The sequence below is a fragment of the Varanus komodoensis genome, unplaced genomic scaffold (assembly GCF_004798865.1).
Source record: "Varanus komodoensis strain SLA01 unplaced genomic scaffold, ASM479886v1 scaffold40, whole genome shotgun sequence".
Taxonomy (NCBI): Eukaryota; Metazoa; Chordata; class Lepidosauria; order Squamata; family Varanidae; genus Varanus; species Varanus komodoensis.
Window position 1 is genome coordinate 7,263,480 of NW_025335942.1, and position 24,956 is coordinate 7,288,435.

Consider the following 24,956-nt stretch of genomic DNA (forward strand, 5'->3'; position numbering starts at 1 on the left):
TTGTTCAGGTCTAAAGCTGAAATAAGGGATGGAGAGGAGACAATGCAACTTGTAACCTACAGGGAGCTGGGCAGAGTGCAGACGAATATTTCTGGAGGAGACAAAAACCAAAACCTGATAGATTTCAAGCTCTAAAAAAATATTTTCTACTCCTGGGGCAGATTAATTCTTGGTTTATGAAGGAGCACAGTACCAGTATTTCTACAAAATGCATTTATCTCTGCTAGGGCACCTGCTAAGGAGTACAGCTTTGTGGAAAATGTGTACTTGTGCCACAGACAAATGCAATTCCTGGAGAAGGTGGAAGAACGGCAAAGAGGCCGTGCTGGGGGAACCAGCCCTTGAAGGTTTGTTTGTTTCTGTGTTGGTTGGCTTGGTTGGTTGTTGCTTAATTAGCTGTGCAAAGGCATGGAGATATTTTTAAAAGGACAAAAAAATATAACAGCTCCTCTTGCCCCCTCCTGAAAAGACATGGCAAAGGGGAAAGGGTGCTGCTGCTTGCTCCTGTCCTCTCGAATCTTGAATTTGAGGTTCCGGTGTTATGATACGCTGGGGGACACATATGAGCTGCGTACTTATTCACACTGCCTGACTGGCCTGCTGTAACTGGGAGTGGCCACTTTGGGCCTGCATTCCTCTCACGTAAAGGCCAAACCCAGTCCTCAGAGTTGCCTCTCTCCTGACAGGCCAGAGAAATGAGCAAACCATGGGCTATTCTCCTGGTCTGTCAGGGCAGAGATAAGCCAAGGCGGCGCTCCACAACTCATGCTCCGAGGGGAACAATGCTTGTGGCCACGCTGCTCATAAATGAGAATCTAGGATCCTCACCTTCCTCTGCTACAAACCTCACCTTCCTCTCCAGCAGCTCCTGCGTCAAAAACGTGATGACATGATGGAGCAGCGTCTTCAGTTCCCCTTGGACAAGCTCCCTTCTCAGCAGACAGCAACTTTTGGATGCATTTACCAGAACATTTTAAACTGTAAATTAAAGCCTAAAGCATGGAAAACCTAAGTATTTTGATTTGCATTTTAAAGACTACGGAGGCGCCATAGCGCCAGTTCATTTCAATCGTTCCGGTGCGGAAGAACGTCCTGCACCAGAACTAACTTTCCTTCCGGGCCCATAATTCTATCGCTCTTCGCTGCCTTTTGTCTGGATGATGGGCAGATGCAACACGGTGAAGGCTTGCACTTACGGAGCACTGCAATTTGAAGGGCTTTGTGCTGGTGGTAAAAGAGGCCGACGTGATCGGGTCTGGGTGGCTGCCATCGTTCCACTGAGCCAGAAGGCTCTCGTGGTGCACGGTCACACCCGCCTTGGCCAGCGCTTTCTGGACAGCCCTCTCGATGGCGTTGTTGTTGAGAGCAGTCACGTTGGAGCACAATGGAGGATGCACGAGGTGGATGCGGCCGCCATTGATCCCCAGCGACAAGAGGGATTCTACCGTGGTGTAAGTGTCAATTGTGTTCCCGTAGACAATGACGTTCCCTGGGGAGGGCAACAAGAACACGGGGAGGGGGAATTAAGGCATATAATACAAACCCTATTAGTGTAATTCAGATGATGATAATGCTGGACCGATCTGTGACCCTCTTGTTGCTCTAATGCTATGAAGCAAACAACGTTACCTAGCAACAGTAGCTAAGATAATTTAGCGAAGAATTGGCAGAATACAGCCCACAAAGTAGCAAGCACTTAACGCAGAAGTAGGGCATTTATTAAGCCCCTGGATTCTGAAATCCTTTGTTTTGAAGAACCTTTGCAGGGGAAGGCCTTTTTATCATAACCTCTCTGCCGAGCTGCCCCCAATCTTTTGTTTGGCTGGAGCATTTTTCGAAGTAAAATGAAAAGCCCTGCAGAAGAGATTAGGGGAAATGGGGGAAAGGGGGCAGGGGGCTGAGGTAGGTCGGCCAGCAGAACCCGCTCGCTGGCAGCGACGCTTTCTCATCACTCCGTGGCCCGAAGGAATGCAGGTCCCTTATGCATCTGACCGTCCCCCGCATTTCCTCCGCTCCCCGCCAATAAACAAGCTTCAGGGGCTGGGATCTCTCTATGGAGAGATGGAAATTCTTTCAGACACGTATGGGGCACAGTTCCGATGAATCGTCTTCCAACTTCCCAGTCGCCCACGCGGGTTCACCAAATGGCCTCAAGGGCCTCTTCCTTTGGAGCTGGGCTTGAATGCTAGGCACTTCTGGCCCCACAGCAGACAGCGTCCTTGGGGGCACCACCTTGAGCACTTGCGTGCGTGGGAAAGAAGCGCAGTCTCTGCCCTCCTCAGCAGCTCCTTTCTTGGGGATGGGCATGTGACTTGAATGCTTCTGGTCTCTGGGCCACTCTTTCATTTCTGCATGTGCTGACAGACGTGCATAAGGACCTGGGCCAATCAAGTGCCTGCAGCTTGAACCACTTCTCTTGGGTCCCTATCTATCTGTTCCTTGCTTCCAGAGCAGCTCTCATTTCACTTTCCAATACTGCAGGTTCGTCCTCATAGGATTCCTCTTGAAGGAGCCTGCCATCTTTCCACCTTCATTCTTCTGGGTATCAAAGAGTCATGGAATAGGCAACTTCGAGGGGGTCTGTAAGGCCATCAGGTCCGGTCCCCTGTTCAGTGTAGGACCCTGGACTAAACCAGCCCCCTCAGAGGGCTACCGCAGTTGAATGCCTCCAATGTGGGCAGCCCACCACCTCCCTAGCAAATTGCTTCCATTGCTCTACCGCTCTAGCAGCCGGGAAGTTCTTCCTGAGATCTAGTCAGAATCTGCTTCCTGTGACTTGAGCCCGTTATTCCTTGTCCTGCGCTCCGGAATGATCAGGAAGAGCTCCTGTTTTTCCTGTTTGTGACAGCCTTTTGAGTATTGGTACTGGCCATCATCTCTGCCCTCAGTTCTCTCTCCCTGAGGCTAAACATGCCCAGTTCTTTCCACCTCTCCTCACGGGGCTTTGCTTCTGGCCGCCAGAACATCCCTTTCCAACTTGTCTGCATCTTTCTAAAAGTGTGGCACCCAGAGCAGGACACAATACTCAAAATGGGGCAAATCTGTTCTTTATGTTGACTTTAGGTAGGAATTGATGGAGGTGTAGAATCAAGCTCCACTATGTACCTTATTGTGCACCTTAATGAAGGGTAACGCTGCTCAGTGAAGTGCATTAGCACAGCACAATATTTGGAACACCAATCACACCCAAAACCTTTCCTATCTGTGGGGAAGTAGCGCTACACTGAATCCGATAGAGTTGTTTTTCTCATCTGCTCTGATTCAGATCTTATTTACTTCCCAGTGTTTCGAAATCGAAAACATTGCATATTGCTGCAAAATGCATTTACAAATGAAATCATTATCACATTTGTTAATTAATGAATACAAACCCAGACCCTGCTCTTAGGACTTCCATTTCATGTCACAGAATAATTACAGATAATTCTTATTTCCAGTCTTTATTCTGAGCAAAACCCCCAATGCTGTGCAAAATTGGCAATAAGTTGTGAATTAATTCATAACACAAATCATGGCAGATGAAACATTTTCAAGGATTAATTAGGCTATAATTATGCACTGGAAAGGAAGATACACTGTGCCAAGAAATGCATCAACCAAGCTCCTGAAGCAATACAGCTATTAAAATCTTTACCTGTGGAATAAGTAACTTTTTCTCGTAGCCACTTCATCGCTACCAAGGCATCCTCATCGTCGCAAATAACAAAAAGATTGGAAGGCACTGCTCCCGTATATCTTTGTCCACTGTCTTTTGAAACCTCTCTGTTAGTGAGCAGTTTACTAATGTCTGCGCCAGTCGGGCATGGAACCTGTTTTAAGAGTGGAGCAAATGAATATCCCAGATGAAATAAGCATGTTCATCAGTTAACTGAGTACATTTTCCCATGTATTTATTTACTTTCAACAGTTACAGCTCAGCACCGCCAGCTCACCGCACTGTGAAAGCAAAGCAGCAGGTTAGGCATGACAAAGCAGCGCGGGGCCCAGCTCACCACCAAGCGGAGTGGCGGGGAAGTGGCTCTGAAAGCCGGATAGACGGGGCTGGAGGTGCCCCAATGGGGGTCTTCCATGCCAGGAAGGGGGACCGACCAGGCTGCTCTTCCACAGCTCAGATCCGTGACTCAACCTGCCAGGAGAGGAAGGCTCTCCGATGGGCTCCGTCCTCCACGAGAGCTCACTAGGCTTCATGACCCCAGCAACTGAATCCCATGCACATTTGTAAGGCTCGCTTCTCTTGGTGAGGTTTGCACTCAACTAAGAATCAAGGCATTGCAACCCCATCTTCTGAAATTCATATTATATTTATTAATAAATATGGCTGCATTAATTAGGTCTGGGACATGAAGATGAGGAAAATTATCTTTCCAGTGCTGAGGACCGTATCTGGTGCTAGAGGGGGGGTTGGGGCACAGATGAGTGCACTCAGTGTTCACACACACTCCCGTTCTCTCACTTCCGAATACACTTTCTCCACGCTCTCTTCCACCACAAGATACTTTCCTCTGCTAAACAGAACTCCGCTTAGTTCTAGGGATCTCTCAAGGTTGAGAAGGGGTTTTGCCTCCTCAGCCCCAAGCCATCTCCAGCAATCTTAGTTTCCCTACTGCTACTATTGATGAGAAATGTCACAAGGGAGGTTACAGGATCCCACCTTTCCTCCAAACGCTGCTGCAGTGCTGCTTACATTCCCAGAATATCACCCTTCTGCAGCCCACCTGGGCGTTGGAGGCAGGTGGGCAGGGTGTCCCTGCCTCCGGGGGTTGCAGCAAGAGCTGCGGTCCACTCTGCTGAGAGAGATCAGCAGGGCGAGAAAGGATTCACTTGGAATGCCTCCTCATTTTTCTTCGACAGCTCCAAGTAGGAAGCATACTGTTTTTCAGTCATTCGCTACCTGAGCTCACCTGAAACTGTTGGCCAGTGCAAAGGATGAGATAATCATAGGGAACTTTTCTCTCCTTGGAAACAATCACATGCTTCAGAGATCTGTCTATGCCAGTCATTTTTCCAACCACAACATTAATCCACGAACCAAGGGACATCAGGGCATAGTCATCCTCGTTGAAGCAGTAGCTGTGAAGAAAAGGCAAGCAACATATTGGCTGTGGACTGTGACCATTAGCCAGCTGGTGAATTTGTAAAAGTCCCCTAATGGAGGAGGTTCTTGCTATAGGACCTATGCCTTTCAGCCCATTCATAACTGACCTGGAACTAGGCATAAGCAGCGAAGTGGCCAGGTTTGCTGACGACAACACACCATTTAGGATGGACAAAAACATAAGGGATTGTGGGTAGTGGCTGTGATAACTGGACCGTTCAGTTTAGAAAAAGGGTGACAGGAGACATGCTAGAGGTGGAGAAACTAGAGAGAAAGGCCTCTCTCTCTCTCTCACTCTCGTAATGCTCAAACCCAGGGTCATCTCATGAAGATGACTGGGGAAGGTTTAGGACAGGCAATGTCTAGCTGACCTATGGAATTCGCAGCCACCGGAAACAGTGCTGGCCACCAGCTGGACAGATCCATGGAAGAGGTTATCCGTGACTACTAGCCTTGCTGGCCAAGGGCTACCTCCTTTACCAGAGGTGGCATGCGTGCACACACCAGTTGCTGAGGAGCTTGGGAAGGAGGTGGTCTTGCACCCCTCCTGCTTGGGGAATCTCTTGGGCCGCTAGCTTTCCACCACGTGTATGGAGTGCTGGACTAGACAGGGCCGAGCCAGCATGGCTGTTCTTATGTTCTTACTGTAAAATAAAAATAATAATAAAATAAGCACCCTTTCCATGACAACTGTATTTGCTGTAGATATGATTGGTATTAGCACACGGTTCACCCATAAAGTGTGAATTGAGGAGTAACAACTGCAATTATAAAGGCGGAGCAAATGTAAGTGGGTTTTAAAAGCTATTTTCTCATGTAGTTGATACTTTATTCTGAACTGTAACTGTGATAAGCGGCATGTGCTGGAGAGCTGCAGAGCTGTTTGACGAAGCTGCAGGCATCTGAAGGACCTCGATGCACAGGGACGATCTGAGTGGCTAGGAGAGTGAAGTGGTCAGGATGCCACATTGCAGCCTTGCGAGCTAGCTCCATCATTCCTGGCCAAGGCTACATTAGAAATGAAGTACAACCACGGTCCCCCATGACGCCGCAATATAAGATCAAATGTACATTTCACAGTTGCAAAAGCAAGTTCATATTTTATTTTATTTTATTTTTATTTATTTATTTATTTAGAGAACTTCTATGCCGCCCCATTCGCCGAAGCCTCAGGGCGGCTCACAATCATAAATAAATAAACACAATGTAAAACAGTATAATTTAAGTCGCCCTGCCAAAGAATAAAATAAATAAATAGCATTAACAATTAAAATAACATTTGAATAAAAAGGTCTTTGCCTGGAGCCGAAAAACAAATAACGACGGCGCCAGGCGGACCTCTCTGGGGAGCGCATTCCATAAATTGGGTGCCACTGCAGAGAAGGCCCTCCTCCAGGTACTTGCCCTCCTAATATCCTTCACGGAGGGTTCCTGGAGAAGGGCCTCTCCCGCTGATCTCAAGGGGCAGGCGGGCATATATGGACATAAGCGCTCCTTCAGATAACCAGGACCCAAGCCATTAAGGGAATTATAGGTCATAACCAACACCTTGAATTGGGCCCAGACTTCAATGGGGAGCCAGTGAAACTGACGGAGAACTGGAGTCATGTGAACATAACGCCCCGTCCCCGTCAGCAGCCTGGCAGCTCTGCTTTGAACCAACGGAAGTATCCGGACCGTCTTCAAGGGTAGCCCCACGTAGAGCGCGTTATAGAAGTCAAGTCGGAAAGTCACCAATGCATGTGTCACTGTCACCAGGCAGTCGTACTCCAGGTAGGGGCGCAGCTGGTGGATCACCCGAAGCTGATAGAAAGCGCTCCTCGCCACCGCTGTCACCTGAGCTTCCAGTGAAAGCTCTTGGTCGAGGAGCACTCCCAAGCTGGGGACCTTGTCCCTAAGAGGGAGTGCGACCCCATTCAGGACTAAGTTCAATTCCCCTTTCCCGAAGCCTGATCAGTCAACCAACAGGACCTCCGTCTTGTCTGGATTGAGCTTCAGTTTATTGGCCCTCATCCAGCCCATTACCTCGGCCAGGCACCGGTTCAGCGCAGCCACTGCCTCACCTGGATTGGTGGAAAACGAGAGGTAGAGCTGGGTATCATCAGCGTACTGATGATTCCGCAGCCCACACCTCCTGATGACCTCTCCCAGTGATTTCATGTAGACGTTAAATAGCAAAGGGGACAAAATGGATCCCTGCGGTACTCCATGGCATAGCTGCCATGGCGCAGAGCCATAGTCCCCCAGCACCACCTTCTGGAATCAGCCATTGAGATAGGAGCGGAACCACTGCAAAGCAGTGCCTCCGACCCCCAATCCCGCTAGCCTATCCAGAAGGATACCATGGTCAATGGTATCGAAAGCCACTGAGAGGTCCAGGAGAACCAACAGGGACGCACTCCCCGTCTTTCTCCCTGCACAGGTCATCATACAGGGTGACCAAGGCAGATTCAGTACCGTACCCGGGTCTGAAGCCGGACTGAAATGGGTCTAGATAATCAGTTTCATCCAAGAGTGCTTGGAGTTGTCCCGCCACCACCCGCTCCAACACCTTGCCCAGAAACAGGATGTTGGCCACTGGTCTGTAATTAGTAGCCATCTCTGGATCCAGTGACGCCTTCTTCAGGACCGGTCGGACTACCGCCTCCTTTAAAGGGGCAGGTACCCGGCCCTCCCTCAGAGAAACATTAACCACTTCCAACATCCAGGTCCCAATTCTGTGCTTGGCGTTGTTAATTAGCCAAGATGAGCAAGGGTCCAAAAGGCAAGTGGTGGGACGTACTCGTCCAAGCACCTTGTCCACATCATCAGGCTGCAATAACTGAAATTCATCCATTAATTTTGGACCAGACGGTGACATTGGTATCTCCCCAATTTTATGCCTGTTGGCTGTGCTTGTTGGCTTTAAACAAACCTGTTGATTAAAAATCGCTTGTGCAGATTGTTCGACGCATCTTTCCCTGGAAGTCCATGCGTTGAAATCAAGGTAAGGTTGTTGAACCTCAGGTGTGGACTAAAGAAAGAAGAACATAAACAAAATAGCAAGACAGCAAATGCACCACTGGCCTACATTTACAGATGTAACACTTTGCCTGCGTTCGTATTGAGCAACCGAATATCCTACAAAGGAGAAAGGCATACACTTTACCATGTGTTCATTCACAAACTATTTTTATGTTTAATGATAAGCGCACAATTATTACCAATGCTATATATTTACAGAGTCAACTGCCATCTGCCATGTAAATTCCTGACCCCAGTGTTCAAATACAGTTAGAAGGTTAAAAAGAAAGCGGGTCAGGCTTAATGGAAGGGTGCCATATGTCCTGAAAATACTTCATCTTCACTGAAGATTCTCGGCATTGCCAGATCTTCACCAGCTCCTGTCTTCCCAGCTCTTAAATTTACAGGGCTGATATCTGGATGAACTATGGTTATATGAACAAGTCTTGGACACAAACATTACCATCTCTCCTCTCCGCCTCTGACACAACCACAATTTGAAGCACGTGCTTCCACTTCTATAGTAAACAGAATTACCCATTATGTCTAGTTAGTTTAAACTATGATTGCTCAAACCAAGATCAACACGGTTTATAAAGTTGGCTTGTTTACCAAGCATACTTTAAATCAACATGAATTTCAGTTACTTTAAAAGTAGAAGCCTCCAATCTTTTAGTGTCTGTGACAGAGAGGAGAGGAAGGTACATATATGAACCTGTGGCTTATTCACGCAATGCTAAACCACAGTTTTTAGCTTTTATATCCAGAATGGTCCACAGAGACACGATCTTGAGGTTTGGAATGTTAGAGAGTGGAAGCTTCTCTCACAGGAAAAGAAGAGCTGGGAAACCAGCCATCGCTTCTGCAAGCTGCAGAGCTGAAGGGAATTGCAGAGACTGCAGTCTGGTTAACATGCTGATATGACTGCTCCAGCGACTGTACAGCTCTCATCACCACGAGTGAAGCTACAGGAAATAAACGATCCAGTGGACTTTTCAACCACCAAAGCTCTGAGATCTTGCAGTGTTGGAGAAAGCGCTTGATTACAATTTTTTGGTACCACAGATCAAGGCTTCGTGGCTACCGTGGGTAATCTAGAACACTAAGGGTAGCATGTTCCTCTCTGTAGGGTAATTATCCTTTCGGAAAGAACAGGGAACAACTGTTTTCTTCCATATTGGAGCATAAGAGAATGCTGTTAAATACCAAGCTTCAAAAGGAAGGCTGAGTCAACAAGGTGGAAAACTAACACGAATCTCTCCGAGCTGTTCTGTATGAGGCACTTCTTGAGTAAGTCCTTTAGAAGTCTAATAGCCGATTATATAACATTATTTAGATTTATTTGATAGGTGATGTGATTACGGTTCAGGACTTATGCTATAGGCCAGTGCTGTCTTGAGGAGTCTGGGGTCCCTTGGGCAAAGCATCTTCAAGGTTCTCTCAACTTGAACACGCTGGGCATGCACATTGAGACTTCTACATAATGAATACAGAAGGGGCATTCTTTCTTGGGCCCCAGCAAAAGCCCAAACCTGTCATCTCCTGGACCTGGGGATGATGGAGCCTTTCCTCAAAGCTGGAAAAGTCAGATAAGGTCAACAGCCACATCTCTGGATGCTGGAAACCAAATCCCTGTATGTAGGAGCACTCCACCCAATCCAGTGTGGACGCCTTGGGCAGCTCCCCAGGTAATTAGCTCAGTACAGCAAGGCTGGTGACATTTAGGGGGACCGTGGCGTCACCACTGTCTGGCAGCGACCTTCTGGCACCTAACAACAGCAGACTTCAGTGGACCGTTTCCTGCTACCTTTTCAGACGCTCAGCTGCTGACAGAAACGATGGGATTGGAAACACAAGTGCCTGTGCATTGCATTGCCGTTAGTCAACTGGAGCGCCACTGTTTTTGTGAAAAGGCAGAACAAACATTGCATAAACAAATATCACTGTACAATTGCCACTGCTGACAGTTGAACTCTACTCCACGGAGTCTTTTCTGGAGTTACAGTAGTCATCTTACATTCTTACTTTGCACTTAGTACTGAGTGCTTCCTCATTCTATTTCAGTGTGCGGTGTGAGAATGAGGAGAGATCAACATTTTCAAAGTGTTTGCACTGGGTCCTTCAGACGATTGCGTGATTGCAACTTGGAAAACTATAGATTAGGAATGCAAGTCAGCTGTCGCTCTTCGAGAAGGTCTGGCCCTCGTGTTTCTTCTGGAGTTACTGATCGGCGTGTGCCAATCATGCTGTTGAATGGCAGGCTGCCTGCTTAAGGCTGTTATGGAGGAAGCCTCTTCTAAAGGTGGGTAACTTGGCTCTTTCCCTCTGTTTGGAATGACTTGAGTGAATGCCCTTCACATCCAGTGCAAAGCTGACGTGGAATTAATGCCCCCAGGTGGAGGCTGATCGGAAGGAGCAATCCAAAGCCGGCTATTGGGTAGGGATTGGGGCAGCAGGCCCCTCTTTGGGTGAAGACCACTCCATGTTCACCAGTGTTCCTTCTTGGGGCACACCAGCAGTACCCTCATAGTTTGGACGTTACTGCACAAAAGCAATGCAATTACTTCGATCTAGGACTTGAGTGGAACTAACAAAACAGTGATTTGTACATCTTTGGTTTAGAGTCTCCAAAATGCATCTTCTGAAAAAACTGTGCCTAAAAACAGTTACAAGCGGGCAGAATCATTTTTGGTTTTAATATACATAAAGAATGCTGAATGTCGTGGGCTGTACAAGTACAGGGCATCCTTCGGTTAAAAAAAGCCTCTAAGTTAAGAGCTCAACCCAACCGAGCGTTAAACAAGTGCACCTGTATTATCGAAGCAAATAATTCCAGCAGGGATTCGTGTTGCTGTGGATACCAAAGGGGACGAACAGCTCAAAGATACTTGTAGCGCAGAAGGGATTAGAGTATCTAGGGAAATAAGTAAAAGGTATTGGGTTTCATTGTCTGGTTTAGAGGATGGCTACAAAAAGACGCCTTGACAGCCTTGGCTTTAAAATAAGAAGGATAATGTTGCCAACGTATGGAGAGTATGAAAAAGGAAGCCAAGACAGGTGGCGAATGCTTTGGGTCCTTTTCACCCTTAGCAAATCAGTCAGATATATAATTATTCTTACAGAGGAAAGAAGCTTCTTGTCACAAAGTAGATGCAATAGTTACTTTCAGCACTCTTCAGAAAACAAGTCCTGCCAATGTCAGAAACTTTGAGAACATTTACAATAAGCTGTGCTGTTTAACAGCTAGGAGTCAAGTGATCCAGCCCATGGTTTGACGGCATCTAAAGGCTCAGCTTGATGAAGACAGGCAAGTCTGCACCTGGTTGGTGCTTGGATGAGGCTACCTGGAAATTCTGTAGATGCTGTTGCAAAATCCATCGAAGAAAGGCAGGATATTCTAAACGGGAAATGTCAAAGAAAACCTGTCGTTCTTGAGGCATTGCCCCTTCTACTGAAGCAAAAGAGGCACGTTGGAAGTCTCTGTGTGTAGCAAAAGAATGAAACACGAATGGATGGATGAATGTGTGCCATCAGGCCAGTGTTTAAAGCTAATTCCCACCCATCTTAAAATTGGATTTCCACTTGATGTGGTGATGTGTATTGATACCATAGCATTATCCTCTGTTAATTGCTGCAAATGATGCTCGTCTTTCATTGGGCATGTCCTACATTTGTCACAGACACCACCCATTGTGGCTGTGACTTCACAACAAGGCAAGACAGAACATGCCCTATTTATCTCCGTCTGAACATCGATCTTCTCCATTCGCTCTAAATGGTGCAAGCAGACAATGTCTGAATGCTGCTACTCCCATGATGCCGAGCACCCGGCAAACCGCTGCATTGTTTTGCTTTGGTATTATTTCTCCTCGGCATGGAAAAAAAAGCAAGAGGAAAAGGGCACATATCTCAGCCACTCATGTGGCAAAAGGCAGATAGCATAAAACAATAACAATTACTAAAACATTCATTACATGTTAGCCCTGTGATCAGCAAGTAAGCACTAACTATTTAATTAGTCAACTAATTAGTGGCAGGCAACATGGAAGGCTCCTGACGTTCTCAGACAAATGTAAAGATAGAAAGCCTAATTAAACAGCAAGCATTATGCTGGCTGCTGCCAAACAAGACAGCTGTGTAGGATATTGTGTAATATTGCGCTCCCAGATAACAGGATTTGGAGCTTTCTCCCAAGTAGGGCTTCAAAAGCATGTAATTTCGAAGCCATTTTTAGGCTGCTAAACAGGCCCAGAGGAAGGAAAATGGGAAAGACACTAATTCTAAACAGAAAGCAGGTTTTTATACATGTATTAGCAAGGAAAATGCTGCTTGCTGTGAATGACGCAGGCATATGCAACCTGCCGATGAAATCACAAATTTGCATCAGAATGACTACGAATCAGGAATTCTAAGAACCTCGTTTTGAAAATAACTGGGGGAGGACCAGTCTGTGATCTACTAAATTCCGTTCAGTAATCTACGAAGGTCCTTTGCAAGACCATCCTGCAAAAAGCTCTAAGACATGCTTCACCCTTTGGGCTGCTGCCCCTTCCTTGCACCCCAGGACTGAATTTTTTTGCTGCGTTGCAGCAGACTCAATTGGCTGGACTATACGCCAGGTATGCTCAAAACAAAGCTCTTAGAATTCCCAATTCACCGTCATTCCAATGCAAATTTGTGTAGGTGGGTGGTTGTCCAGGGTGTATTAGAAGCTGGCCCCAGGGATGTCTTACAGCCATCTGGGATAAATTTCTGGGCACTTGCAGGGAAAATCTCTTCCATCCACTAGGACTCCAGAGCTGCAGCAGTTGAATCAGGTAAAGTGCTGAACTGAACTCCCATAGTACCCATTCAACTGCTTGCAGCTCCAGCTGGTTGAGACCCTTCTCCGTTTCAGGCCGAGACCAAGGGCCCCACACCATCTTTTTGTTCAGGTGAGTGTCGTCTGCACGTAACCAGGACGCACAGGCTGGGATCAGTTACAAGGCGTTTCATGATGTTCCCTGAGACATGTTCTCCAGCAAGCCTCCAGGTCTTGGCTCCTGCCTCTGGTGGAGGCCATCTCGCCATCCTTGGATTCCGAGGACTTGACCCATGAAGACTTCACCATGCCACAAGTGTCCTTCCTGTGGCTCCAGCCCAGGGGCAGCTCTTTCAAGAAATGAATAGGAACACGGCATGGTTCCGTGTGCACCCCAGCAAGTCCACAGATCTCTGCGTTGAGGCGATGTAGGGTTATCACATTACATTTATGCCTCACGGTGCTTATTCTTGCAAGGAATCCAGAAATGTCTTGCAAGGTTTTCCTTCTCTCCATTTTGCCTCACAACGACCCTGTGACGAAGTCTGGGCTGAGAGCGTGTGACTGGCCCAGAATTGATCATGGCCGAGCAGGGTCCAGGAATCAGGACTCAGGCCTCCCAAGGCCCAGTCCAGCATCCTCACCACTGCCCTGCCCTGGCTCTTGCAGGAAAGGTCAGCTGAAGAAACTGCTGCAGAAGACATGAGGGAAACATCCCTCACACACAGTTTGAAGACTTACCAAAATATCAGTGTCTCCAGAAAGGAGATTCCGACATTTGATGCCCCTACAACAACTATTCTAGTGTTGACGGACACCTTGGGCTCCAGGGACAACTTCTGATTAAAGTGGTTCAGGGCATACTTCGCCTGTAAGGGGAATTAAAAGAAAAGAACAGCCGGGTCAAAGTGTGGAGAACTTCTTAACAGACTGCCATTTAAAGAGGTATCAGAATGGTTATTCACTGTTCGATTGTGAGCCGCCTGGAGATGCCATGGTGTGACTGGCGGCACAGAAATGCTTTAAGTAAAATAATAAATGAATGAACCTCTAATAGCATTGCAATGGCAGATGCAAATAAGGAGTGGAAGACCTACATCACAGCCAGATCGCCCATTTGCAAAGAGTAAGTGGGGCACTGCCCTCTCTGTGGCAGGCGTGCAAAGCTTTCCCACACCCCTGGAGGGGAATCAGATGCGGGCCCCACGCTGGTGGTGAGCCCGGCTTTCTCACGCCCTCTCCTTTCCTTCTCCCGACCCACATGAAGCAAGTGCAAGGGCTGTGAGTCCCCCCCTCCCCCCGCCGATTTATATCCTGCCTTTTTCCTTCAGAGGGCTCAAGGCAGCTTACATCATTCTCCTCCTCCATCTTATCCTCACAACAACCACCCTGTGAGGTCGGTTGGGCTGAGAGTCTGTGACTGACCCAAAGTCACCCAGTTGGCTCCATGGCCGAGCGGGGACACGAACCCACGTCGCCCGAGTCCCAGTCCCATGCTCTTAACCACGACACCACCCTGCTCTGCTGGGCTGCAACCACACTGCCTACGGCTATGGACAATGGAATAATTTAAAAAAATAGTTTATTTCTAAAAGCAGAATAGAAGCAGTTAACAGAACAGAACAGTCAGGGGCTTGCCTTGGCACGCAGTGAGGTGAAGTGCCATGTTTCATGGAGGCAAAGAGGGGAATAATAGTGGGAATGGCTGGATGGAAAAGCAAAACTTTTGGGGTGTTGGTCCTGGTGTGGGATGGAGACATTGTCCAGGCAACAAACGATTTTGAGACAGGTGCATTTGTACAGTACGAACGATTGCAACCGAATGCATTCATAGGTCCTTTCCCACAGCTTACATGGAAGTTACTTGCAGCCTAAGTAAAAAATAACTGAGTACCTTCTGGGCATGTGCCTTAGCAAGGAGTAGCCCTGAATACACAATGAGTAGTCCCACAACAATGAGCAGCATCCTCACACATTACCGCTGGAGTGGCCCACAACCGATGCTTCCCTGCCTCCCGCACAGGGGCTACCACGCAGGTGGGCGCGCATCAGAACACTTCTTATCTTAAGAGATGCATGCATGCACGCATGGGATGTCCATGCTCTACATGCATAGAGCCCTTATATGCCAGAGCTGACTCCCTTCATGGAACATGCTGAAACTGTCTTGCAGTACAGAATTCAAAGAGAGGAAACATTCTGCAGGGAGAATTATAAACCATTTAGAGCTGCGTTTTAAGAATTCATATTTACTTTATTTTTTCCCAATCTTGAGGTTGATTCTCCTTCCCTGATTATTTCTGGCAGTGCAACCATGACATCCAGTGGCCAATGTCGGTTAATATTAGTCTCAGTTAAGAAGTGTCTCTAAAAAATATCCCGGAAAATGTTTTCCCACAATCTTACCTAGCCTTCAGTATCTGTAGTATGGCTTCCTAGAAGTGCATTATTCTCCAGTCATTTACAGAAACTAATTAGGATAAATTCTTAAACACCATTTCAACACTTTACAGAGAGAGAGGGTAATTTAGTATGTTCCTCAGAACTGGTGGAAATTGTATGCCTTAATATTAAAGAAATTGCTCCCCGTGTTATTCAGAGAAGTTAAGGAGTGGTAGAAGGGTGACATTTCCCTTTGTAGAAAGTCCCTCCCTCTCGTAAAGCCCTTTGATATAAATCATCTAGTGAGGCCGACCATTTGGGGTGAAGGAATGGGGAGCAGGGTGGAACTGGTCTGTGCCAGCCCCAAGAAACAGAAGATCATGGTCTGGGAGATACTTGCCAAGAAGTTCAGAAAAATCTCCCAATATTGGGGTGTTCTGGGGAAGGGAAAGGAAAAAAGGATGCCTTTTGCTTCTCTCACTCTCAAAAGACTCCCTCTTCAGCCACAAAGTACTTTATTCATGAGCAATATAGAGTGCAATGGATACAGACTTGGAAGTGGCTCTTTTCTTGAAACTTTCTCCCTCATCTGACAGCCCTGTACAACACTACCAGTCTCCTGTCTCAGGCTGACCGGAACCTAGGACTGCAGAATATTTATTTTCCTGTTTACCAGTTGCTTACTGGATAAAAGAATGCAAAGATATCCAATAAACAGGGTCTAGGACTTTTAAAGCATCAGGCAATAGCTTTAGTACATCCATGCTCCAGGAATTCCCCCTCTAATAGTGCTAGAAGGGAATCAGAAAAGTGGAATATCATCCATGATATTTCTCTGTCTTCCAAAAATAAAAAAAAATTACAGAGGTCTACAGATGTTTCCCAAATATGCCATCAGATAAAGCACTGAGTTGAGGAACACTAAGCCATACCTGATTTATTTTCTCCCATTACGGAATAAAGCCCTAATCATTAACTAATGCGCAGCAGAAAAAGATTTATTATCTTGAATTGCTGCACCTGGACCTTGTGCTTTGTGGAGCGACTCCTACCGTGGCCACCTGCCTTGCTGTCACGTCTGCTGACAATGGCCAGGGACGCTTCAGATATGAAATGCAAGGACGGCTTTCCCGTGTCACTTGTCACAACCGTTCATTCATAATACTAGTTCATTTCACCTCCACTTCAAATGCTTCCAAAGTATGTAGAAGATGGACATCATTTCTCACATTTAACAATGTATGGCAAAATGCATTTTGTACATTAGCAGAGCATCTCCAGTCTTCCTTTCTCTAGCATGACTAGCAGTATTTTAAAAAGACGTAAGGGCTGTTATTTGTGTTTTGTTTTTCTTATATATCAAATCCATTTTAACAGTTGAGTTTTATTTCCTCGCAAAAGGACCAGAAAGGTACCCAAAAAACTTAATTTTCTGTTTCTAGGCAGGAAGATGAAGATTCAGAGTTAGACCTGCTTTGGCAAAGGCCTTACTGGAATTATGGCATACAGAGAAATACACAGCATTTCTTCTCCTGGGGGCTTGCATGGGAAGCCCGTGTGCAAGGAAAGAATGGGACTATCACTCGGTGAAATGAGAAGAGCAGGAGAACTGGACTTCTGTGTTAATATTATGCCCACCAGGCAGAAGCAGCGGAAAATGGTGTTCCTGCAGCGTTTTCCCCAGAAGGCCTGGGAGGTCTCATGCAACACATTCGGCCACCAGTGGCCACCAGTGGCATGGAGCAGGACAGGGAATCTCATGAGGTTCATACTAGCTGTCCCATGCTACGTCCCTGCAGACATGGTGGCAAGACTGTTATGGAGTTGGCCCTATTTATATTCCGGCCTTCATAAAAATCCCATGGTGACATTAATTAAAAAAAAAAAAAATACAAAACCCAATTCTGACCATGTCTGCTGTGGCAACCACAAGGCAGGCACAATGTGTAGCCCAAATTGTAACTTTGCAGAAGAGGCGCACACTGTTCCAAGGTGGAGAAAACTGACTGCAAGGTGCGGGAGGGTGTCTGTTACAAAGCAGCAGAAGTATTGTATGGTTTGCTCAAGTCGGATCTTGTGTGCCACATCGTGCTAGTGACCTCCGAAATATTAATATGAGCTTCTTGGTATTAAAAAACTATTCTGTAATTATGAAAACTGCTGGCCATGCAGCTACGGAGCCAAATTTAAGATCAGTGTATGTGCACGGCTGTCAAATTTAAAACAGGTATTTATTATTTTAATTCCAATTCATAATTTTGATTAAGAACAATAGAATGGACATAATAGTGAGCAAATCACTGGCTAACTGTAATTCAATAATATATATTCTAAATCTCTGCTTTCTATCAGATACTGTTCAAATCACCTACTATTCTACCTTTAAAGTAGTAAATATCAGATCAAAGCTGCACATCAGGAAGAAGGTACAGTGGTGCAAAGCAGGGTTAGGGCTTTAAAAGAACCCCAAATCCGCTATATTCTTCTTGTATGGACATGCGTCAGAGAGATGGAATATAGGGAATGCTCAGGTTGTGCATGCGTTTGGTTTATAGGAAAGGCAGTGGAACTCCATGGGCTTGCCTCTCAGAGAGAAAGGATGGAAGAATTACATTTCTGAAGCACTGTGGGCAGAATAAACATCACAGGGATGCTGATAAGCATCTCTCTCTTGCTTCTGCGCAGCATTCTGTGCCTCTCCCTTTTGCTGGGAGCGCTGTGCTTCTGGAAGACGACGGCCACAGCAGTTGCGCGGCAGCAAGTTGGGCAGACACAGAAGAGTGGGCACCGGCAGCGGCCACTCCAACCCGCTCCCAAGTGGGCGGTCGCGTTACGGCTTCTTCGAGACAGCCCCGATGCTTTGGCACATCCCAAAAATTAACAGGAGCCGCAGCCTGCTAGGTGGCGGAATATGGCAGCAAGCCCTTCCAACGCCGTGTTGTTCCAGGCCAGTTGGCTTCAAGATGGCAGCAGGAGGTCGGCCCGCTGAAAAGCAAGCTGCACCGTTGCTGTGGCAACCGTACCACGGAGTCACTTCGCTTGACAGCTCCCCCTGGGTTGCCCTATTTGGGAGCACTGTGCCGTGCCTGAGGCAGATTAACTGCTGATCTACATATGGACATCAACTCAGTCCCCGTTCTAGCAACACGTCTGCATTCTGGCGGGCTGCTGCCATTCACATCTTCCTTCTTCCCGTTTGCCGTAATTCCTCCAAGCTGCTCGCTTCTACCCCGCTTAACACAGACTCCTAGCAGGCTTCTTGCTCCACTACCCCCTCTCCAAAAGGAGGCATTCCCATGCCCGTTTCCTTTCCTTGGCCCCATGATCTCTTGTACAGCTCCTCTCCAAGGCCCTGAGTTTCCCCTTTCTGTGCTCTACTGCCCCTTCAAGTCTTCTTTCCACTCACCCAGGGATGCCTCAAATCCCAGATATCGGTTATTCAGCCCTTTTGATAGAGTGCCTACACCAATGGTGGCGACGGAGGCGTCACGGATGGTCCAAACAATGCAGATTTTGGCTCAGCTCAAACACGGGGGCACCATATGCCTGGCTTGAATCAGTTAGCGGGACCAAGGTGGGCACCACCATGCCAAGCAGGGTCCCTGCCCCAAAGTTGCTTGCTCCCACTGTGCGTCACCCGTTCTTCCTCAACCCTCGAGGAGGAAGGGGCAGCGGGCAACTGGCACAGAGTTCCGGCAGTGATGGGGGAGGGTGCTGGAATCCTCTTTTGCCTCTTCTGGAAGAGAATCATAGAATCCCAGAATCCTAGAATAGCAGAGTTGCAAGGGGCCAAGAAGGCCATCAGGTCCACCCCCCTGCTGCTGCAGGACACCAAGTCACTCCACCCCACTCCGAGGGCTGTCCAGTTTCTTTCTGAATGTCTCCAGTGCAGGAGAGCCCCTCACCTCTCCAGGCAGCTGGTTTCACTCTCATATTGCTGTGACCGCGAGGAAGCTTTTCCTGATGTCCAGCCTGAATCTGGGTTGCCTCAACTTGACTTGATTATTCCGTGTCCTGCCCTCTGGCATCAGCAAGAGGAGATCTTGACCTTCCTCTTTGTGGCAGCCTTGGAGGTACTTACAGCGGGATATCATGTCTCCCCTCAGTCTTCTCTTCTCAAGGCTGAACATGCCCAGCTCTCTCAGTCTCTCCTCACAGTGCAGTGTCCCCAAACCCTGGATCATTTTGGTTGCCCTCCGCTGGACCCTTTCTAATTTACCTGCATCTTCCTTAAATCTTGGTGCCCAGAACTGGACACAGGATTCCAGAAGAGGTAGGACAGCAGACAAAAGAGGGATCAGCCTCTAGGGAGTTGCTCTCCTAGAGTGTTTTGGAGCATTCAGCTATGTTCGGGGGAGCCAATGATTTAGGGAGGATATTCTTTGGTGTTTGCCCAGTGCTAATACTGTGCACCAACTTCCTGTGAGGAAAACACGGGGAGGGTTGCCTCCCTCGTAAAATGTGTGCTAAGATGGCTGAGGTTGGTTTTGAGTTAGTCTTTGGTTGGGATTTTTCCACCACTGAACAATACAACGTTCAGCTTAAAAGTAATTTCACATTTGCAGTCTTAAAAATAACTGAAATAGAACACTCTTTTGGCATTAAATGGTTCATTTGAAACACTGCCTTTTTACAAGCAGGGTCTAAGGTTGCTCCTGTGCTTCTGTGGGCTTACATGTGCCGGGAGCCATTGGTGGACCAACAGACGCACTCCCACAAAAATCCAAAATGCTTGTTTCCTGGAATGGGCCAAGTGCTCCCTTCTAGGACCGATTCTGCTCCAGAAATGAGTGTTTCGCTTTAAGAAGGGTTCGCTTTCCATTGCGCCAGCCCCGAGTCCTGCTAGCACATGTGCGGCGCTGGATACGGCCCCAAGCAGCTCACCCTTCTTCATATCTGAACGAAATCTAATGTTTTGATGCCCAAACCCTTGATATTTTGCCTTCTCATGTAAAGCATTTCCGTCTGATAAACATTTCATTTCAGAAGAGCTTCTGTTCCGAGCCTAACCCAGGAAAAAGCCGTGCCGCACTATGGGATATACACGCAGCTGGGGCCCAGAAAACTCTTGCTGGGAGTTAATGTGTCAAAACCCAGCAGGCTGCCTGGCTTGTCGAGACTGGCTCTCGTGCCGGTAGGATTCCTTACGGCGCTTCCAGGCCTATCTGTATCACAGCATGACTACTCTCCCTTTCTTTGGAAGGACTGAAACACGAGGCCATGGGAGGTTTCAAGGTGATGGTATCCGTTCTGTCCACGCAAAATGACAACACACACTCATTAAAACTACAAAGACCCTTTGCATCAAGCAGACATGATTTAAAACCAGTTTTAGCATTCCATTTTAGTTTGCCCCGCACAATTCAGATTTGAGACTGAAAATAATCGTCAGCACATGCAATAATGCAACAACTACAGTGCAATACAAGGGGAAATTTGAGGTTTGTTTGTAGTAACGCAATAGGGCAAATATTCCTATTCCAGGGCAATAGGAATATTTGAGGAACAGTGTTCTGTTCCTATTCCAGTCTGTTCCTATTCCAGACAGCTCAGCAGGATACCAACCTGTCCCATTTTGTGTTAAAGATTCACAGAGGAAAAACAGCTTTGCAGACCAGTTTTCTGCAAACAACATTAACACCTGTATCCTACTGACATCATGCTTTCTAACTGAGGGGAGGTCACCTTACTTTTAATTTCACACATGCACGTAAGTGGTAAACATTCGGAGCATTCCTGTTAATGATGCCATCTGGTGCTTCCTCATAATTGAGTAATGCTCAGACTTCCAAGCAAGATGTAATGGCAGTAGCACACAAAACCCACTGACATTTACAGTGAGGAAATTTATGACCAGCCATCAGCTCAGAACAAATGTGTTTGCATGACTGTGAGGGCTATAAAATCATCAACTACATGGGGCAAGAGATGGTAAAATAAATAATGGTTTTCATCCATGCGTGTTCTACACAAATCATTAACAATTTATTACTCATGCACAACAGAATCTTGAGCAACTGTTGCTTCTTGGAAAATCCATCTCTGCTAAATTAAATCTGTAACATTAACTGTATCTTTTTCTCATGTCCATTCTCAAAGGCTTAGGACTCCTAAGCGTATGTATTAGGAAGTATACCTATACTGATAAGTCGCAAACTGCTCTTTCTCCGAGTTGAAAACCCGTTTCCAACAATTTTGCCTATAAACAAAGTCATGTCAATTGCCATATCGAATTGGATTAAACGGCAGTCTCGACAAAAGAGGCCAAGGACAGTGAGAGCGGAGGAGGAGGGGGAAGTGGTGCTGAGAAGCAGAAGTGGCCAGTAAAACAAAAAAGCGTTGGAAAAAAATAAAAGGTGAGTATCCCCCCCCCCCCCCGGCGTTTATTCTGCTGCATCAGATGTGCTAACTGCAAAGACTGAAACTAACAATCCATGGAGCCCTTCATAAAGAACAGACAAGCACTTATACATAAATAGGGAAATGCGAACAGTGCTACAGCTCGGTCCACACACACACACACACAACCAGGGACCACCCATGTTTGCAAACAGTTTATTGTTTTTCTAATATGCATGAAGGTAGAAGCAGTTGTAAAATGCCAAGTCACGGTTGTGAAGGACCTCTCAAGCCTTCTTGCCTGCAGGAATCCCATTATGTCCAGGGTCTAACGATATTTAGCTACCCCGAAGAAATCAAACAGATTCAGCTGTGAAGAACTCACGCTGGGGAAGATGGAGAAGCTGGGTGTGCTGCTGGAATCTGATCTTTGTGGATTCTAGCTTCAGCTGACTTGAGCTAGCCCTCCCAGCGTAATGTGTGAACTTGGAACTGGGTTACTCACTGGCTTTCACACTTCCCGAATGCTCCAAAGCAGCCCTCAGCTCAAAAATGCAAATAGCTTTGGAAATGTGAAGACGGAGAGAAAATCTGCCTGCAAAAACATCCGCATTTCCCATTTTAATTTTTAATGTGGTGCTTAAATTTTTAATGCGGGTTTTAAAACCCAAACAGATTAATGTTGCAAAGCACTGGCCGGGACTTATGGGTGAGCACATGCGAAAGCGACGTGGATTAGGGACACGCTGGCTGGCTGGTCCCTGCGGGAGGCCCATGCGGCCATGCTCCCGAGGCGGCTGCGTGGCGGCAGGACTAGCAGGAGGCCCGCTCGCCTGCCATGCCCACCATTAGCTTCCCCTCCACTGCATGCCCACCCCTGCCGCCACTGCCACCTGCCGCCGAGTCTGCCGGTCCTTCCCCATCTCCTGTGCTGGGCCCCACGGCTTCCACTCACGGGGAAGAGGGTGCCCCAGTCACAGGCAGAGCAAATCGCAGAAGAGGGGATGGGTGAAGGGACCCGCCATGGCAGCCCCGGGCTCCACGCGGACACGGCCCGGCCATCACTCCCCTGCTTTGCGGGGGGGCTGGGCCAGCAAATTGAACCCACAAAGGGTCCACGTTTTGGCCTGCCCACTGAGCAGAGAAAGCAAACATCTCTTCCTCAAGGCGCTACCGAGCTGAGAAAGCAACAGCAAGAACAACCGATTCGACTGCCTTTTCGTGAGTGGCAAGAGAAGCAAGTCTCCTCAAGTACATAATAAAACTTGACAGTCTGAGTGCAATCAAGAAAGAGTAAATCATGAACAGTAGGTGGGTCAGAAAGAAGAACTAATTCAGTGCGCACATGACACTTTTATTATGCATCATGGAACAGTTATTCTTGTTAATTAACCTATTCTAGGCTTATATTGATAATTACATAATTACACAAAACAGATGGATGGCAGAATCCTCCCAGATGGTGAGAATGTAAACAAGTTGATAATATATAAGTGCTTAAAATAATTATACATTCCTGTTCTCGAGCTAATTATTCACACTGCATTCAAATATTCCATACTGCATGTCAGGAATATATATTAAACAAAAAGAAGTGTACAAAAAAAAGGGGGGGGGTTCCTGCTATCCTTGTGGAAGCACTCAAATAGCACCATCCTATGACTACCAGACAGTCTTTAGGCAACCGTAGGATCTTTCAGACAACCAGCTAAGAAAGTGGGAAACTGTTCCAAGCCCACAGTTGGGTCTCTGCACGGCGAGTTCCCCCAGTCCGGCCTGCGGCACAGAAAGAACCACATCAGTCGGGCGCAGGTGGCAGGAAGAGGAGGAGAACGGCACTGCTGAGGGACAGGGTTTCTTGGCGGGCCTTCAGCCACCTTCCATCCTGCCCCCGAGTGCCCCCGCAGGCTGGCCAAGATCAAAATTCGCTGCAGGATGGAAGGGACACAGTGGTGGCCTTCCCCTCCCTCCCATCTCCACAGGAGGCCATCCATGTCTGGAGGATTATGAGCAACCTGGTTGGATTGCTCCTCACTTGTTTATGTTGTTGACACTTTGTTATAATTTATTGATATTGATATTTGTATTTTGTTATGTAAGCTGTCCTGAGGCTTTTGCAATAGGACGGCATATAAATTTCACAAATAAATAAATAAATTCAGGGAACTGTGGGCACCTTATCCACTTCTAAAATATTATGTCTCCCTTAGGATCTTCAAAACAATGTGGAAGTTTCTCAAGATCAGCTTTTCTTTCTGACTCAAGCCTAGATTGCATCTGATTGTGAAATGGCCATGGTCGAGGCAGAGGAAGGAGCCGTTAACAAATTTTTAGTTTACTGGAATATAATACATATAATTTATTTGCATTCCATACTGCTCAAGAGCTGAAACTCTCTGAATTGAGGTCCAACAAATATCTTAGGGTTTTTTGGAGCAAAAACCAAACATTTGTACTTGCAGATAAGCATTCTAAATATTACAACCAGTTTCCAAACAGTTATTGCTAATTCATGAGAAAGAAAAGAAAAAAGTACTCAGTTGTATAATTAAGCCAATTGCACAGATGGAGGAAATATGAACAAAAACTTGGCACAACTTGCAGTAGCAATCTGGTTGGAATTTGAATGGGGAATGATGACAAGTGGTCCCCTTTATGTACAACAACAAACTATTTATACTCGTTAGACTCCAAACTAATAACTTGGCATTTAATTTTCATATTTATGTGTTATTCACCAATGTATAAGGTTTATATCCCAACCTTCAGATGACTTTCCCTAAGAATATGCATATCCGCTTTTATAGATTAGTGTTCAAAACATGTGAAGTCACTTTCTGGCAAGGTGAAAATATTCACGGAAATATTTGTGAACATTCTGTACATACACATCACTTACCATCAGTGACTTGCCAGAAACCCTGCATAGAGTAACAAACTACTGCACCAGAAAGAAAGAAACTGACTGCACCAGAAAGAAGCAAAGACCAAAAAAACTGAGAAACAATCACCTACTAAAAAGAAAGAAATATCAGGGATGTTCCTAAACAATAAGCGGAGCATAGTAATAATTTGAACGATGACATATTACCATAGAAAACCCTTTTTTCATACCACACTCTGGAATTTTCTATCAAAAATAGGTGCGACATAGTAAGGCATTCATCACATCTGCTGCATCTTTTATAAAATGTTTGGGGACAGGAAAAGCCGTAAGAAGATGGAGATATACAGTTGTTTGTTTAGTGCTAATTAAACTTCCTACAATGGCAGTTCCCAGAAGCAATGGGCATGTGGAATGATGGACGGAGATGGAATGCGGATTTGTATGGCCAC

General features: G+C 46.6%; 1 protein-coding gene across 2 annotated transcripts in view; it reads right to left on the minus strand.

Moving 5' to 3' along the window:
* CFAP61 (cilia and flagella associated protein 61) overlaps positions 1–24,956 on the minus strand; it is an 80,788-nt gene that overhangs the window by 18,791 nt on the left and 37,041 nt on the right. For both annotated transcript variants that reach the window (XM_044443021.1, XM_044443022.1), the window contains 5 exons: positions 13,641–13,768; positions 8,010–8,108; positions 4,902–5,070; positions 3,635–3,809; positions 1,197–1,489 (listed from right to left, as the gene is read on the minus strand). In XM_044443021.1, coding sequence (XP_044298956.1) covers positions 1,197–1,489; positions 3,635–3,809; positions 4,902–5,070; positions 8,010–8,108; positions 13,641–13,768 — 864 coding nt within the window. The remainder of the gene's footprint in view (positions 1–1,196; positions 1,490–3,634; positions 3,810–4,901; positions 5,071–8,009; positions 8,109–13,640; positions 13,769–24,956) is intronic.